We start from the raw sequence: 18,280 nt of genomic DNA on the forward strand, positions 1-18,280 counted from the left end.
TGTGCCTGCGGGGTATCTCTAATGATGCATATTCCCGGTTTCACATCTAATTCTATCTAATCCATTTCTATCCAAAACTCTTTTGACGTTGATTCTGCAGCATCTGAATGTGTTTGATGCTTGAAGCACGTTCGTTTCAACCAGCAGGCTGGTCAGTGAGTGTAGTGAAGCAATTTCCAAATCCCATCTCTAGGTTTGTTCAAGCTCTCTGGCGCTCTTTGTTTTGCTCTGTTTGCTAACCACCCCGCCCTTCACTCCAAACAATAATCCAAGAAGATTACAACAAACGCTAGTGTTTTCTGGAAAATCAGTTGCCCCAGGTCTGACTCATAACTTAAAAAAAAAAAAAAAACCTAGTTGGAATTACTGATGATGTAATGCACTTTCTGCATTTCACATTAGAGGGAGTAAAACGGAAAACATGTGTTTCATGACTAATATCTGCTGTCTCTTGAAGGTTCTTAATGTTCCTCTTAATATAATCCAATAAAGTTTGCTCCTCTCTTTTTGGTGAAGTCAGCAGTGTACTTCGGGTGACTTCATCATATTTCAAATGTGCAATCCTTAATGCAAATGTAATGAAAGGTTAGAATCAAAGTCTAACTGAACTAAATTTAAATCTTTTATGTTTTCTACTGGTCTAAAGGGTCTATTTTCTTCATCAGTGTCTACAAATCATTCAAGAAAATATCTTTTATATCATATAATGATCACCTTTGAGAAAAGAAGAAATAAACATTTCATTGGATTTCTTAGATGACAGTTTTAATGATTAGATGGCGGGATTAATAATCCAGATCACGTCTCCAAACTTTCCCTTTAAGAGCACCCATGGGTGCTCAGGTCTCCTTGCTCCTAATAAGGAGGTAGTAAACTCTGCCTTCAAGAGGAGAGGATAGGGGGCCCTTGCTCAAATCTGAGGACCAGAGTCAAGTCAGGCACATGGGAATTTAAACTTCCCACTTATGAACTTTCAAAATAAAACTCGTGTTTAACATGCATCATGCGTGTCTCATGCGTCATTGTCCTGACAGAAATACGAAGTGAAAATAATAACAACTACATCTGGGAAGCAGAAATGAATGCACATCTCCTTTCTGGTCTCACTTCCATACTTAATACTTTCACAGCATCAAAGCAGACTCGTATAACACTGCTGCTAAATTATCCTATCTTTAGTGTTCTTTTTAATGTGGCATAATGTAGCAAATCTCTTTCAAGATTACGTCAATCTAGTGCAATTATCTCACGCCCACCCTAAGTAGTCTTAATCAGTCATACACATTTCATTTACTTTCCATCTTCAACACAAAGAGCAAAGTCGACTCCATTCTTTTATTTTGAAAGCAAAACCAACCAGTTTCCTGTACGATCCGGCTTGTCTCTGTTCGACTTGATGCTTAAAACTTCAGGAGGGAGGCCCTGTGTCTATGTGGAAAAGCGGCTCACTGCTCAAGAGGCAACCAGAGAGGAGAAGCGCGAGGGGCGAGAACAACCTGATCCAGCGGCGCTAATGAACGGAAGAGAGGAAGCAGAGACAAGGAGAGCCGTGTGAGATAGATCAGAGTGAGCAGCTATGAGAGGCGCTTAGATAGAACAGTCAGGCTATTTGCAGTTAAAGGACTCGCGCTGGAATGAGAATTTGACTTTTGCAGCGGAGCGTCCAGAGAATTACGCACGAACGCGCCATTCCCAAGGTGAGCCAACTTTTACGCACGGACCTTTGGAGATGCGGGGTTTCGCTCAGGAGGAGAATGCTGAATTGTTGTTGCATTTAACTGCGATTTTGGAACGACAGCGCGCAAACTGATCCAAGATTGGCCGGAGCTTTGACCGGAAAGTGGACGCATCCAGCACTTTGGCGCATATCGTAGAACACGTTTGAATAATCACACATTTGGAGACATTCTCGGGATCTTGGCGGGGGCTTACTGTGACTCTCTCTGACACTGCAGACTGGTAATAGGAATTGTGTGGCGGTCGCCTTCGTGCGCCGTTACACCCTGCATTACGCACCTGTCCCACAGCACCCCTGACGTCTCCTTTTGTGAGTTTTCTAAACAGCGGTATGGACAGAGCCAGACGTCTAGCCTGCGCGTGAGTCATTGTGAGCAAACACTCGGACGCGCGGCGCTTATAAGCACTGACACATCCGAGGATATTTAACAGTGCGTGCCTCGCACAAGCGGCCGGCACTCGACACCGGTGCAGCCGGGGGATTGGACGCCGAGGTGCTAAATGCCCAGCCGGTCGCTTGCGGCTCCTCAGGCTGGGCGGCAACATGAGGTCCTGGGTCCTGCTGCTGCTGCTGGCTGCGCTCTCAGCGGCACGTCTGCGGCTCGGAGGCGCTGAGGTAAGCCGGTAAACGTTATGACCTGTTGTCGGTGAGGGGAACACACAGGGACTGCAAATGCATAGCTGGACAGTCTATAGACTACCGACTTTAGGATTAATTCATTAACGATTTAGTGATTAATAAAAATGTGGTGATCACTATAAGGCAGCCAAACACAAAATATAACATCTGTATGCACTTTTACGACCCGATGGTACATTTATTAGCCTTGATTTACAGCCTCAGATATTTTTTCTCTTTTGGGTCGAGCCTCTGTTACATCCCTGGTTAAGTTGGAAGGAAGATCTGTGTGTGTGTGTGTGTGTGTGTGTGTGTGTGTGTGTGCGTGCGTGTGTGTGTGTGAGAGAGAGAGAGAGAAAGGCTGAAGAGATCAGTAATTTGGAGCATTAAGTTACCATTTAATTATCTTGATGGAGCATTTTTATCTTAAATTCTCTGCCTGGATCTCTTTACTGATCTTTTCTTATCTGGCAGCAATGAGTAGCTCAGAGGAAGCTGTGAAGGGTTGGTTTCCAACAGGGATAAAGGTTGTGAGTTCATGCTCTGACTGCAATATGTCACATACACAGCGACAGTCATGGGACGACGTGATAGCTCGACTGGTGAGAATTTCCTTCACTAAAAGGAGCGCTTGCCATCCATCGCCCCCTGAGGCCATTCTGCAAACAGCGTGGAGTGTAACAGTTTAACTGCAGGGGTATAAACAATGCACTGTTGTGTGTACGCACTTCTAGTTCTCCCTCTGTGACTCTGCAGCTTGTGTCATATGAGGCATCTGCTTCTCTCTGCGGTTCCTTTTCATGTTTCATGACGGTGATGCTCCTGAAGTGTTGCAGGACAGAGTTTTACTGTGGGGGGGCTGAGGGTGAGGCTGGGCCTTGGCCGGTGGCCCAGCAGCAGGAGGTAACCTACAATATGAAGCTGGAGCCAAAATCCATCCACTAGCCCAGCTGCTGCTTTTGCTGCCACTGTCACTCCACCGCTGAAATGATTTTCTCTGAGATGTGTTCTTTCAGTGCTCTTTGTGCTGCCACCTTATTTCCACCAGACACCCGTTTCGTTTCTTGAGCTGGCAGCCAGCAACCAGAAGCACAGGGAGAAAGAGGGTAGAAAAGAACAGCTTTTTACAACTACAACATGCAACTTTTGAAGAAAAGTGGGAAAGTGTCTCACAACTCCTGCTGCTCACGCCTTCATTTGATCACGTTCCATTTTCAACACTTTGTTCTTTGAACTTCTGAACATTTGAGTTGTTTTTTTGGAGTGAGGCCAGTCCTTTTCTGCAGCATCCTATCTGTCCTACCTGATCCAACCTATCCTACGACAGACAGGGTCCTTATTTGCTTTGTTAGAGTTTTTTTTTTTTTAGCTTTGTTATACTTGTGTTTCCTGACACTTTTGTAGGAATCTCACAGCATCTCGTCCTCAAAGGCAGCGCATCCTGCAGCTGCTGGAACCGATGATTGGACGAGAACTCCTTGACATTCAGATAATTACAGTTCACACAGCACAAATGTGATGCTGCAGACACTCTGCGGTGCCCATTGAGCTGCAGCAGGCAGAGGCTGAGTGCTCTGCACGAGGGCACTTTGGTCATTGGTTGGAAACTGGCTGCTGGAGCTTAAACCTGTGATCTTGGAATCTGCAGGATAATCATGGGCACTATTAGCATGCTTTACTTCATGTGCATGATGAGTGAATCTGCAGCTCACAGTAGATCTGACATCTTTTGGACATCTGACATAATATTTTTATATTTAAACCAGCGCTGACCTGTCATGTGACCTGTGTGTGGGACAGCATCAAGTCCAACTGAGACCCGTGACACTAATCCTCCTCTTGTCACAACGTTCAGTCCAGTGATGGAAAAAATGGAGGCTTCTTTGACGTCTTAGTTCTGCCACATCTGTCTGTGGAAAAGACTTCACAGTGCACACACATGCATGCACGCACACACACACACACTGTCACACACAGATTATTCAGCGAAGTCACTGCAGGTCCGCCAAGGTTGACGTAATAAATACATCCAGACTCATAATTTATGAGGGAAAAGATCGTTTTCTATTTACTGTGCAGCTATTGTGTGTATGAGAAATCCAATCAAACCTCACTGCTTATACAATGTGTTTACACACCAACACACACACACACACAGGCACATACTGACAGTTGCTGTGGTTTATTTAAATCCATTTAAACAGAATTGGAGTCAGATACAAACACACAAAAGCACTCACACACCAGGTCAGACCTCAAATCTTTCATCATCTGCTGTTCAAATGACAACTGTTACATCAACACACACTCACAATGACACAAACACACACACACACAGCTGATGGGTGGCTTTTGAACAGGTTGCAGTCTGACTATTGTCTCTGCGGGCGAGCTTGGATGATTTGCTGCTGCCCAGCTTGATCCATTTTACATAAGAACAACAACTAATCTGCCAGGGATTTCACGGACGCTGTGTGCCGTGCAGTACTGTGTGTATTTGTGTGTGCGCGCACATCTGGGTGCATGGCCGGGTGTAGCTGCATATGTGTTAGCAGACATATGTGCTTGTGTTTTTGTGTGTGTGCAGCAGGGGGGTTGTGCCTCTGTGCGTGCATGTGTGTCAGAGAGAAAAGCGCAGTGGTGCATAAGAGTATTTGTTCGTAAGCCCCGGGTGGTGCAGTATGAGAGGAAAAAATGAGACAGAGTCCAGTGGACAATTCAAAATATTAGGAATAATAATACACGGTAAAATTAATATGGACTTTTTTAAAAGAGAGGAAAAAAGCATTCAGTTAAAAGATTACTGACATAAAAAAGTTTGAACATGTGCATTTCATTGTCTGCAGCTGCACATAATGCCAATAAAAACACAAAACAAAATTACTGCTGGCATTTCTGGATTTATTTTCAACGTTATGTAACAACAGACAATAATATTCTGCTGGAAGAAAGCACAGAAAACATTTCAAATATGCAATATTTTAGAGCAGCTTTACTGAAGCAGGGACTGCTAACGCTTATGCATGCAGGCATGCAGCAAACAATATCAGCTAGCCTGAAATGCTAACTATTCACTAAAAATAGCAGGTGTTAATTTAGCTTTTTTTTTTGGCCCTTTTTGTACATCGAATCAATTAGAGAGACTGAACAGGAGAACTGGGATTTCTTCCTGCAAAGAGGAAGCTGAAAAGCAGACGTTTGTCACTGTTCTTCACTGCTCTTGTTGCGCAACTGTTTGTGTTGTGAAGCACTTAATGATTATTTTCATTATCAGTTAATCAGCTGATTCCTTTCTTGCTTAATCCATTAATTTCATAGATTTAAGGATTTTTTTTTTGCAATTCACAAGTTCGGGAATGTTTGGAATTGTTGTGGAATTTGTAATCAAAGTAACGTCGGTCGATGTGTTGACACGCGTCTGTGCTTACTGAGGAGATTCACATTGGCGACATAAAGCTGTAGAAGAACTCCCATCGATTTTTAGAGCCTTTCGGTGGCCTTGTGACACACGGTGCAGGTGGAGAATTGAGCGGGCAGACAGGTTTGCAGCCTTACTTGAAAACCCTGCTCCTCTTCCTCCTCCTCTGTGATTATCTTCATCTCGTCTCCTCTTTTCTTTCCTCCTCTCTGCTCCTCTCCTCTGTCGTCTTTCCATCCATCATCTGCACCCTCATCTCCTCAGCCGGGGGGAATCTATCTGTTCTGTGTGTGTGTGAGAGAGAGTGTGTGAGTACCCACCGAACTCTTTTATGCGACACTATGTTGGCTGTCTGCCATAATGTATTTCTGATAAAACAAGGTGTGTGTTGCGACAGCGCGGTCTGATTGTGAGTCACTCGTCACACACTTGGATTAAACGTGTGTGTGTGTGTCTACTTTTTCAAGTATGCCTCTCTTTTTGATGGCATGTTTGTATATGTATGACTTTGTGTGTGTGTGTGTGTGTGTGTGTGTGTGTAAGCATTCAGCTGGCCCCATAATTACATTCCATTACACTTCACCTTTTCCTCAAACATTTCATATAATCTCTTTGCCTTCCAGGCTTCCTCCAAGGCCACATGCAGTGTGTGTTTTTGCATGGGCGTGTGTGTGTCTGTGACCTGCTTATAGATCATGACATCCTACCAGACAGTCTTCTCGACCCAAGACCTTAGCAACATGCACTCACACGGTGTAAGATATGAAAAATGGCAAACTTTCCATAACAACAATGAGAGGCATTTACAGGCTTCACAGAGTCTTAAAACAAAAAGAGGTGCATATTTATGTGTGTAAGCGTGTGTGTTAGATTGCAAATGAGGAACTTGGTGTCAGACCCATTCTGGGCAATTTAGCTCTTCTGCTCAAATCACTATTATTAGCTTGTTGTCCAATTCTTGGCCTTTTTTTATCCGGCGTTTCGTTGTTTGTCCATGTGAGAAACTATTTCCTGTCTGCGTGTTGCACTCTCTAATTTCCATCTGTGTGTTTGTGCATGTATGCATATGTGAGTTAGCGATTAACACTGACTGTAATGATAGCTTGTTACAGAGTGATAACTGTGTGTGTGTGTTTGAGAGTGTGAGGTGAGTGTGTTTGTGTGTGTGTGTGTGTGTGTGTGTGAGGCTCTCAGGACAAATTGGGCGGACAGCTAAGTGGTTTAGCATCTGTATGTGAACTGGAAAAGAGGGGGCGAGTTTGTGCGTGTGTGTGTGTGTGTGTGTGTGTTTGCTTAACTAGGTCAGCCAATGGCTCGTGAAAGTCATCCAGGTGTCCTGAGCCGCCGCCGCCCACAAAGCAGACAGACAGGGAGAGAACAAGTGGGAAAAGGAGAAAGCTAGATGAAAAATGAAGTTAGAGGCGGACAGAAAATGATGATAAAAGACCATTTTCAAGTCATCAAATCAGGTTAGATCTGAAAGGACTTCCAGCTGGTGATCATTCATAGGAAAACATCCAAAATATGAACAAACGTGATGTGATACCTTCAGAAATAGCAATATTTTCCCATTTTACTCCTTTTAAGACTGCATGTATCATCTGTTTGATGGGACAAAACCATTTGACTCAAAATATCACAAAAAAGTCATTACCTTAGAGGCGACTCTCACCTTCCTCAGATTAACGTACAGTTCATCCTCTTCTTCTGCAATGGTTTAATGGCACCGAACCGGATAAGTAGCGCCACCAGCTGTTCATTTCTATGTGCACAGCTCCCAATATTTGCATAAAGGTAGTGGATGGAAATGCTCGATAATTTGCATTCCCTTTTCTTAATTTATGGAAATTCACTCAAAATTTACACAAAATTTGACTAAAAATACCATGTGGTATTAACCTGCCCTGTAAATATTGCGCTGAGGTCTTGATGCAGGGTGAAATGCAGGTATTGCAGACCAGCCTGTCCATGTCATCCTCATCATGTCATCACTGTGCATCAATAACAAAGTATTTTATGTCTAGTGTAATCGCTCTCATTCTTCATCTCATATCTTGATCTTCACCTCTCAAGTACTGGCGTTGGTTTAAAGACGTGGCTACATAGAGTTCAATTAAGGTTAACCTGCAGGACAAGCCATCCTGGATAAACAGTAACTACATTCTGTCTTATCAGAGCAGTGGTGAGAATGAATGTTAGAAGAAAGTAGGTGGTGTAAAAGTTGGCAGCGTTTTTGTTTTGTATGAGTTAAGAATTTGTGCTTAATGAGGCAGATCAACAATAAAACAACTGATTCAATTGAAGTCAATTGAGTCAATTGAATAAATCACAAAACCGGAAAAGTTTAATAAATGCAGAAGGAGCTCAGACTGTTGCTGCTTCTGATCCTTTTAAGGAGAAAGGAAAGGAAAACCATGTCACGACCACGAGTGCAATGCTTCATTATATCAGTAATGTTTTTCCGTCAAAACCAAAGGGAGCATCTAGAGTGTGTGAACATTAGGTTCAGCTCAAATGCCACTATTACGATATCACAAAATGAAACTGCATTTAAATGTATAAATCTTCTGACGAGCCGTGTGTTCTCGTTTCATCCCATCTTTAGGGAGTGAGCCCTGCCTCCTTCATTAGAGGCGCCAGATGTTTACTTCTAAGATACTGTAAACATGTTATATCCATAGTCATAAATTCTGCATCACGATTGCAGCAAGAGGGTGAATGTCTTTACTTTTCTCTCCTGGCATCTCGGGGAGCTACCTCAAATATTCTCCTCTCACATTCTTCACTCTCCTTAATTTGTTTTGGCACCTTTCTGGCATGTGACTGCATCAAATGAGGTTCCAACTGCTCTGAGATAGTATCAACTTACAGCCAACCAAAGCAAAATGTGACACAGAACACTGAGTAATCTGCCTTTGATCTCCACAAAGAAACCACACGAGTCTTTTCTTAAAACCAGCCACACTGAATCCATAATGAATTCCTGCAAAGTTAATTAAACATCACAGTCCTCTTCTTTTCACAAGTGATAATTACATTTCTTGCAGAACTCTGCTGAGTAATAACAGATTTTATAGTTAAGTTTTGTGCTCTTTTAACAAATAAATGCACATAAATCACAATATATGTTTCTTTGAAACAATTTTGTCCAAATCCGGGACTGGACTCAAGATATTGATCAGTTCTTGATGTCTGGTGCTGAAGCATGTTGAACTGAAGTTGCATTGAGAGAGAGGGAGAGGCTAACTTCCTGTGTTACAGCGGGAGCAACAGTGGTGTTTGTGGGTAAACAGACAGGGAGAGAGTGACAACAGCAGCAACAAACACCATTCACAAGCATCATTTCCTCTGCAGGAGGAAGTGAAACTGGAGCAAGTGTTGACTGGAGATGGAGGAATGAGATATTATACATCAGCCCCCTTTCTCTGTATGTGTCAAACTTTCTCTTTGATTTGTAAAAACTTTAAATTTAAAGTGAAAAAAAAAAAGATTTATGAAAATATCTTTTTGTTCTTATTTTATGATTGCATTTTTTTCCTGCTGTTCCACTTCTGTTCAATCCTACTAATGGTTTGGCATCATTGTGAAATAATTAACAAAATGAGTTGACAATGTTAATTATCAAAACAAAACAGGAAACACCTGTTTTGTGTGTGTGTCTTCCCCATAAATCCATTCTTTCCCATACAACAAGGTCACTCCTGATATCTGTGAGAAGCGATAACAGTGTCATCGTTCAGGGTCTGGAGGATGGGTCCTGCACGGGACTTGAATCCCAGACAGAAGCTGCATTTCCTTCCTAAACAAGACATTTAGCCTCACTGAGACCAAAACTGATTACAAGTGGCTCCCATCAGCACTCAAAGTGAAAACATTTCCTGGTTTATCACCAGGAAGTTGCCCTTTAAAAAGCCATAAAGTTCAAAGCAAACTGATAGAAGTTTGGGGACACCTGGTTTTACAGTATTTATGGAATACAAGGTATTTGGAAAATGTGTGTAACTTACATTTTTTTGTGAAATACAAAAATATCCAGGCTGCTAATGGAAAAGTTGGTGTACCGCTTCCATTATATAAATTATATTCATTTCCATTTCTATTATATTTAGACGAACAGGCTACATGCTCAGGGACTGCCTTAGTGTATATCAGTGAATGCACTTGAGCACAAATACATGGTAAAAACAATGTGAAACAATGATTTTATGAATTGATGTTGACCACCTGAATGCCCCGTTAAATCACTGATAGGCTTCAGTGGATTCTGTACATGAGTTACCGTGTGTCCTCTACATTCAGTAGGAAATGGGCCTTGCTGATCTCTGGTCCGTTATGATAGATTTGTTACAGAAATACAGATTTAAAGGGGCCAGCCCCTAAATTGGGACACAGATGCCGATTTGTCCAGTCTAATAACATGCTAAACTTTATTGGCATACCTTAGCATAACAGTCATTTCTAAGGGAAAGGTAAAAATACATGACAACTGTTTGTCTCCACAGGGTGATCCACTCCCTCCGTCGCTGGTCGACCTGGTGAGGAACTCTCCCATCACCTCTGTGGACGACCTGAAGCTGCTGCTGCAGCAGGAAACCAATGCAATAGGTACTAATGACCACCATGCACACACACACACACACACAAACACTAATAACACAGACATGGAGGAGGCAAGTGTGTGGGTGTGTCTGTAGAGGCCTGAAGAGATAGGAATGCAGTAAGAGAGTATCAGCATACATGCCAAACACCATGTTAAGGCAATATTTACCGAGACAGCAGCAGGAATGATGAAGCAGCTTCATGGGAGAGAATAGCTATGACCTTGGGGTCTGTTGAACAAACTGGAGCCAGAGAGAGAAAAATGTCCAGCACAAGGTCACTGCATTGTTCTCCTGCCCTGAATTCCTCCCCAGATTCTGAAATATGAATGTGCGTGTTTGTGTGACAGAAGAGACCACCACTCCCTTCTACGCCTCCACCCCCATGCAAACAAACGCACACACAGACAGACGCATGCGCACAAAGCTGGGTGGATGATTAAAAAATTCATTAAACTTCTCCTTCTGAGGAACCAAGTCACACATACATATATTAATAGACGGCCCTTTGATCATTCCATAATGCATAAATAACACAGTGACATAACAGCGACCACAGAGAGGAACCAACAGAGGGAAGGATGCTTAGAAACAGGGCACGAGGAAGTGACTCAAAGTGTTTGTTTTTATCACAAATAAACTTTTCTTATTTTTTTGCTGAAGTCTGTCAGCATTGAAGTTTTAGCAGGTTTATAGATGATAGATGGCATCGTCGACTGTTAGATGGCGTAACTTGAAATGGGGTTCAGATATTCATGGTCCCCACGGGATGAATCCTAATGACCTCTAGTGGTAGCTGAGGTTGACATTTGGTACACACACGCTCATTGGTGCTCCTTAACCTTTCATGTAAAAGCTTTCATGCAAAACTAATGACACTTTGTGTTAATTTGCAAATGTCAGCATGCTAACATGCTTAATAAAGATGGTGAACATGTTAAACATTAGCTGCTTCATGCATCAGAATGTTAGTATTGCCACAGAGAACATGTTTGCAGGTTGACGTAAGCATAAGTACATCCTCACAGAGCGGCTAGCATGGCTTAACTTTTGGTTTTTCTATTCCTTCAAGTTGTAGTTTCTTTGATTTGTGTGCTCCTTTTTGCTATATTTTCATCTACCCTGTGGGGAGATGAAAATAAGTGCGTTTATGACTTTGCAAATAAAAATATGAACAGGGAAACTTTGAAGAAGATTAGATTTACTGCAGGTTGCTGTTACGTCAGAATCAACACAACCAGTATGCTGATTGCTATTGGCCAGCAGGCTTTAACAGAATGAAATGGGTCACATGCTGATACATGGAAGAGGAAGAAAGGAGTCAGTCTTACAGAACATTTAGACACAGATAAATGCACAGATAAAATTAGAAAGTAGCTTCTGAGAACAACAAGAAACTGTTCTCTCCCTGCACCAGGCAGTTAATTAGGGCCAACAGGCAACCAAATCACACCTTGTGCATTTTGTGTGTTGCACGTACACAAACTCAGGCACGCGCACACAGTGACCAAAAGCAATCTACACCAGGGATATAATTAGGACCAAGGGGCTACAGTATGAAATGATGACATATGTGAGAGTGCAAACACACACCCTCACAGATCCACACATGAGCTATATTTAACAGCTCATATCTCTCCTCAACAGTATTCTTGACAGCGTGAGGACAAATTGCGGCAGAAAATAGCCTAATTGTTTTAGCGGGAGGAGAAAAAAAAATGGCTTCCTGTGTGCAGTGAACAATGAGCTTTGCTAAAAACTGCCATATCGGCCTCACATCGCTTGTTAAAGTGCTCGCTGAATGTTGCCTGGTTTTCCCATAAAAGTTGGAAAATATTAAGCTGGCTTCATTGACTTTCTGTTAATATGTTTGTGTCATTCTCTCTTTTTATTTCTCACCCTTTCCCTCCTTCCTTTTTTTCTGTAGAAGAAGAAGAAGATGAGCATGATATTCTCACTAATCGCACCCATGGCCGATACACTAGAAGTCTTGGTAGGTTTCCTCATATATTTGTGTCCCTTCCTCTTTGCATTTAGTGTCTTTTTCTAGCCATCACTTTCATGCCATTTCTACCAAACCACCACCTCTTAATCTTTTCTTTCTTCCCACTTCTCTCTTACCAGTAGATGCGCAGCCGGCCCAGCAGGCAGCGTGCAAAGTTCGGACGGAGGTGATGGAGGTGACGAGGTCCATGCTGGACCGACGCAACGCCAACTTCCTGTTGTGGCCACCCTGCGTTGAGGTTCAGCGATGTTCCGGCTGCTGCAACACCAGGCTGCTGCAGTGCGTCCCCACCGTCACCTCCAGCAGATACCTGCAGGTACACAGTGCACACAGCTGCCGTGAAAACAGGATTTTGTGATTTAAAATTGGTTTTGAGTGGAAAATTCTCAGGGCAATGAGCGCTTTTGCTGTATAAGACACCAAATGGTGATAAGATTTCCATTTGGAGGCTAAATCTGCAAGAGCTGTTCTCTACACTCGTTTTCAGATGACAAATGTTTTGTTTATTTACAGTCTTCTGCATAATAATTAATTAACATATTCATTTATTTGTTACTGTGTATTGACTTTCACTGTAATTGCATCATGATGATATGATCATATTTATTTGTTTCGTTCTTCTGTCCAGATGAATTGTAATGGAATTTTGCATACAGTTGGCATATGGTGACATATATATGAATATCGGACAAAGAATTTAATTAATATCATGATATTGATTTTAGCCTTTGATTGACTGCACATAGGAATCTTCAAAAATCTCTGCTTTCCATTTAAATGCTCTTGCTTCAAGTGATGATTTCCACACTTGAGTCCACAGAGCAAGTTCATTTAACTTTGAGGACAAGCAATTCTGCATTTCTGTCCTAACGAAGTCATACAGTAACAGTGTTGGCATGAAGCCACCAACTTTCATAGAAAAGTCTTCAGCCAATCAGACTGATTTGCCGCTTGTTGCAACACACCTCATTGTACATACAGCTACAGTATGGTCAGTCAAGTGAAATAAAATCAGGTTGATTTGTTTGATTGATCTGTTTGCATAGTTACTTATTGAAGATTTAGAGTCAGATTTTGTGTGTTGATGTTTCTGTTCTGCCTCTTTTCCAGGTGATAAAGATCCAGTACATAAACAGGAAAGCCCACTATGACAAAGCCATCATCTCAGTGGAAGACCACGTCAGCTGCAGGTGCCAACCTCCCTCATCTTCCTCATCCTCGTCTTCCTCCACGCACTCCTCCATTCAGAGCAACCCCATCCCACCTTCTCCACAGCAGCCTCCCCCATCCTCCCACCTTCCCCTGGCCCTTCCCAGGTCCGTCCACCCTGCTGCACCAAAAACTCATGCCTCCAAGGCTGACCTGCATCGCCACGACGACCTGAAGCACAACCAGCAGCACTACCTAACTGAGGAGCGTGAGCCGGTGGCGAAGCAGTGGCAGCAGGGTAGTTACACCCAACTGGTGCACTGGACGCAGCCCAGGGTGCACCAGGCACCCTCACACGTGCAGCCGGGGGTGCACCAGCCGATTGCCGGGGTGCTCGGGCCGGTAAGCAGCTGGCCATCCGAAGCGAGGGCGGAGCATAGTATCATGGGGAGTACACAGCAGGTCGGGCAGGGGAGCGGGTCTGATGGGAGCAGGGAGGAAAGCGGCGCGCATGTAGCAAACAGCAGTGGGGAAGCGCATCATCCAGATCACATGCAGAGGCAACAGCAGTTGTTAGAGCATCAGCAAAGACAGCTTCAGCAGCAATATCATCATCAGCCGAATTATCCCCTGCAGTACAACCACGGAGCAGCTGAGGACCAAGAGCTGAGGACACAATATCGACTCAATGGTCCTCAATCAGACAGCGCCTCTCCGCCTGGCAGCCCAACCCAGCTGCCCAGATTAGAACAAAACCCCACCCCTCCTATGACGACCTATCAAAAAGACTCAGTGACCAGCCAAAAAAATACAGAGGTCACGAATCACAGACAGGCTGAGAGTAAAACAGCCAGTCAAAGAGAAGGGAACGAGAAGGAGGAGAGTGGGTCGGCCAATAGTGGGGACGCGGCTGGGGGAGAGCTGGCCAATCAGGGGAAGGATAAAGACTCAAAACTGACCAGTGGGGATGGTCATTTAACAGAGGAGGAGAGGAGACAGAAAGCTCTGGAGATGGTACAGAGGGAACTGGATCGAGAGACTCATCTTCATCCGCATCATCCTCAGCAAAGACCAAAACCGACCATGTTTAAAACAGGTACTGCTCAGCTCTGTGAGAATGTGTGTGAGTGTTCCTGTGCCAAGTGCCAAATTTTTACTGCTGCTTCAGTTGCAAGCATAGGTTAAGCTCCAAATCCTGCATTTATGCCATATCAGCCCCTATCAATATAATATTTAATCAATCCCTTCCTGGCTTGTAAACCATATCTTTTAAACTCAGCATCCCAAGCTTGAAACACAGTCTTCTCTTGAGAGATGTGACATTTTAAACCCAATTAGAGGTGTAAAATTGGTGGAGTGGCTCTTTAAAATAATAGCATTATAAGGAAGATGGCTTTGTTTACAGTGCACAACTGTTGATGCAAGGCACCAAACGCAGGATACATGGATGCGGAGTGGAGGACATGCTACACTCCAGTATCCATGTGCATATTGATGGAGCATGTCTCGCAATTTTTGCTTTTAATGTATGAGAGAATCAGTGGGAGAGTTTCCCAGGCAGGAAGCAGCCCACTGTACATGTATGACTTAACAACATGGCCACATGTGTCCTGCTATTCTTCCTCGACCCTGAGAGCTCTGCAGCCAGAGAGCTGGACTTCCCACCGCTTCGTGTTTGACTTAAACCTGCAGGCGGTCACACGCTTTGTTACACAGACTTCAAGGTTATCAGCTGCCCTTCAGAGTGCTGTTAGAGCCACACACCCGGTGTTTATTCTCCACTGGAGCTCTATACGGCTGTTGAAACCAAAACGAAACTGTTCATGTGATTCATTTGTTGCTCTGTTCCCTTTTTCATTTGTTCTTATGTTATTATGTGTTGTCTCCTACTAGTTTTTGTTTCTCCCCTGTGTTTATTTGTGGGCTTTCAGTCGACGGGTTGTATTTCCATGCATTCCAAAAAAGCCCACATAAGTATTTTACTGATTTGGCACCCAAGTTCATGGACAAAGACATGAGATCTATGACGCCATTTATCAGATTTCAGTGTACATTTAGAAGCTACAACTACAGCTCAAAACTAGCTGACTCACTTCATGTTAACTTTTCATTTCTGTTTGCATTCACGGTGCCTTCTCTTGGTTTCTTTCAGCCCCCTCCACTGTGGCGCCCAACTTGCCCTCTGCCCGTCGGGCCCCGTTCCGACCAGCCTCGCCTCGCCGCAGGAGGAAACACCGCAAACGCATCAGCAAAGCAGCCATCAGAGCCATGATCATGTAGAGCTGCAGGTGAGAGGCCGAGCCTTAGGGATGGGGGGAGGGTTGAAAATCCTGAGCTAACCCAAGGCAGCGTGGGGGCTTAATGAGAGGGAAGAATGTCCTTTAACCTGAGATTCATGGTTAAAATCATTTGTGCAAAAGTATTTTTAATGTTTTGAATCCCGACCAGCTGAAGGGATATTATGCTATATCAGAGCCTGACCACTGGCCTAAATTAAATTCTTAATCAAGAGTAAGTCACTAAACAATGTTACTATATTGAGTCTTAGCTTCACCTGGAGCTCACCAATAAGTTTATTTCCTCTGTGAGGCTGAATGGCGGAATAAGAAAATGTAAATTTGCAAAGATTTACCTCATAGAAATATTATTTCTGGCACGTATTTGGTTAAATTTCTGTGAATCATCATCTTTACCTCTGCTTTAAAGGAACTTAAAAAGCATGGATGTTACATGAAAGCGTAGTGTGCACTATTTGTCATTAAAACATTCCACTTGGGCTTTGAAATATGTCATTATAGGTTATACACTGAGGCAGACAAAATCATTCAAGTTGGTATGTAAATGTAACACAGGTAACAAATAAAAATTAAAAAAGAGACTCCTATCTTATGATTTTCTCTTTCCCTGACAGGAAATGGTAAAGCTATCGAAAGCTTTTGGCCGGACACACTGCACCGAAGGACTATGGAGATACAAGAAAAACATTGGATTGTTCAATGTGAGGTGACTGACTGTGGACAGATGCTGAGGTATCTACAGAGATGATGGACACTGCGGGTGTTTTTCATAGACAACTGTGGAGAAAGTCACCTTTCCTGCTCCAGAGCTGCCGCAGAGCGTCCAGCTTCATGGATATAATAGAAGTGCAATCTAATGAACTCCTTGGAAGGGAGGATATTTGTCACACTAAACACTGGATTTAATTTGTATGAACCACAAATCCCATTAACGTGGATCGATGGAAGCTTATCAGATGCCCAAAAGCTAGAATGTTGGTCTCTTCTTGCAGCCATTGATTGGCTGCTTAGGCACTTTTGACTTCTAGCTCAAAAACTGATTGGTCCAGAAATGGAGAACTTGACAATGACTCAGACTAAGAAGTCATTATTGGGGGCTAAATGTGGAGCTCAAGATGAAACTGGAGATGTGGAGAACTGGATTTCTACACTGGGACGATAACTGGAAACTGGAGAGTGCAGCTCAGGCCTCAATGCCAAACATTACTGTTATCCTACAATGTCTGAATCTTTATCTAACACTGGAGTAGCCATACACTGATCATACTACATTGACTAGAGAAGTGCTCTACCGTGTACTGTAGCATAATGTACTGGAAAATATCGATAACCTGCTCGTTTTGTACTACTGCCAGATCAAAATGGAATAACAACCAAATGCCTGCCTAGATAACATGCTATGAATATCCACATTAAAGAAAGTCTTAAAGACCTGGCTTTTAGAGATCGCTGTGAGCCAGTTATAGCCAACACTGTATGTATAAATGCTTTAAGAAAATGATTTCTGAGGGGAAAAAGAAAAAACTTTATTTCTTAACTTATTTAAAAAAAGGAGGATATGAAGTCCTCCAGTTCTCAAGTGTAATTATTGTTGCAGACATGTTTCAGAATATAATTATTGGTTGTACAACTGTACTGTTATGAATGTTATTTTTAATAAAAAATAAAAATATTCAACAAATATGCATTTTCTTATAGTTGTCTGCTTTCATGCATATGTATATATCTTGTGATAAATGGACAAGTGCATGTATGCATATGAGTGCATATGTATTTGTGTGTGCGTGCATGTGTAGCTGTGTGCACGCACTCATACAGTAGACTCCTCTACTAATCTTTGCCCTATGACTGAACGTCCTGCAGCTCTGTCACGCAAAGCAAAGCAGGGGTCAGCAGAAATGTCTGGTTGCTATAGGAACTCGCCGAAGGACACGTCAACAGAGAAGTATCGTATGGTGAAAGAGAGACGGGGGGGTTGTCAGTCCAGGAATGGACAGAAGATGAACAGCAGAGAGAGAGAGAGGGAGAACGATTGGGTAAAGGCCCAGTTAGGGGTAGAGTCAGCTGAAACATCACAGCAAAGTGAGAAGGAGAGAAAGACACAGGAACTGCAAAAAATAACAAAATAATAAGGGTAATAAAAGAATCAGGCCATCAAAACACACGACAGAGCACAAGAAAGGTCTGTCAGAAAGATAATTTAAGAAAGAGGGGCAGTTGAAATGCCATTCTGTGGTGTAACGGGGTTTCCCCTGCAAAGCTAATTCGGTCAGCAAATTCTCTTCTTTAAGAATGATGACTCAGCGTGTACTTTACCAGGCCTCCAGATACATAAACACACAAACACACACACACACACATCCTGGACACTGCAAACCTGCCCTTAAGAGTGTAAACCCGAGTCACTGCCGTCACCTGAAAATGTTAGTTTGAAGGAACAGACATGAGAAATTTCAC

At 43.0% G+C, this 18,280-nt stretch overlaps 1 protein-coding gene across 4 annotated transcripts; it reads left to right on the plus strand.

Annotated features, from left to right (window-relative positions):
* Window positions 1-1,482: 1,482 nt before the first annotated feature.
* si:ch211-79m20.1 lies at window positions 1,483-17,493 on the plus strand. 4 transcript variants are annotated; one of them, XM_041933614.1, is made up of 7 exons: window positions 1,483-2,353; window positions 10,277-10,379; window positions 12,300-12,365; window positions 12,497-12,693; window positions 13,488-14,622; window positions 15,679-15,814; window positions 16,438-17,493. In XM_041933614.1, exons 1-6 carry the CDS (start codon window positions 2,282-2,284, stop codon window positions 15,804-15,806), a joined length of 1,701 nt encoding a protein of 566 aa, XP_041789548.1. In that variant the 5' UTR covers window positions 1,483-2,281; the 3' UTR covers window positions 15,807-15,814; window positions 16,438-17,493. The 4 variants fall into 4 exon arrangements, with proteins under 4 accessions (XP_041789548.1, XP_041789549.1, XP_041789550.1 ...); XM_041933615.1 differs by having other exon boundaries at window positions 12,500-12,693; XM_041933616.1 differs by having other exon boundaries at window positions 12,303-12,365.
* Window positions 17,494-18,280: the final 787 nt, after the last annotated feature.

This window comes from Chelmon rostratus, chromosome 3 (assembly GCF_017976325.1).
Source record: "Chelmon rostratus isolate fCheRos1 chromosome 3, fCheRos1.pri, whole genome shotgun sequence".
Taxonomy (NCBI): Eukaryota; Metazoa; Chordata; class Actinopteri; order Chaetodontiformes; family Chaetodontidae; genus Chelmon; species Chelmon rostratus.

Bases quoted from the DNA above. Each gene is read 5' to 3' on its own strand.
- si:ch211-79m20.1 (XM_041933614.1), top strand. From the start codon at position 2,282: ATGAGGTCCTGGGTCCTGCTGCTGCTGCTGGCTGCGCTCTCAGCGGCA. The intron at 12,366-12,496 runs GTAGGTTTCCTC...CTCTCTTACCAG, and splicing joins CCGATACACTAGAAGTCTTG to TAGATGCGCAGCCGGCCCAG. The intron at 12,694-13,487 runs GTACACAGTGCA...CCTCTTTTCCAG, and splicing joins CCTCCAGCAGATACCTGCAG to GTGATAAAGATCCAGTACAT.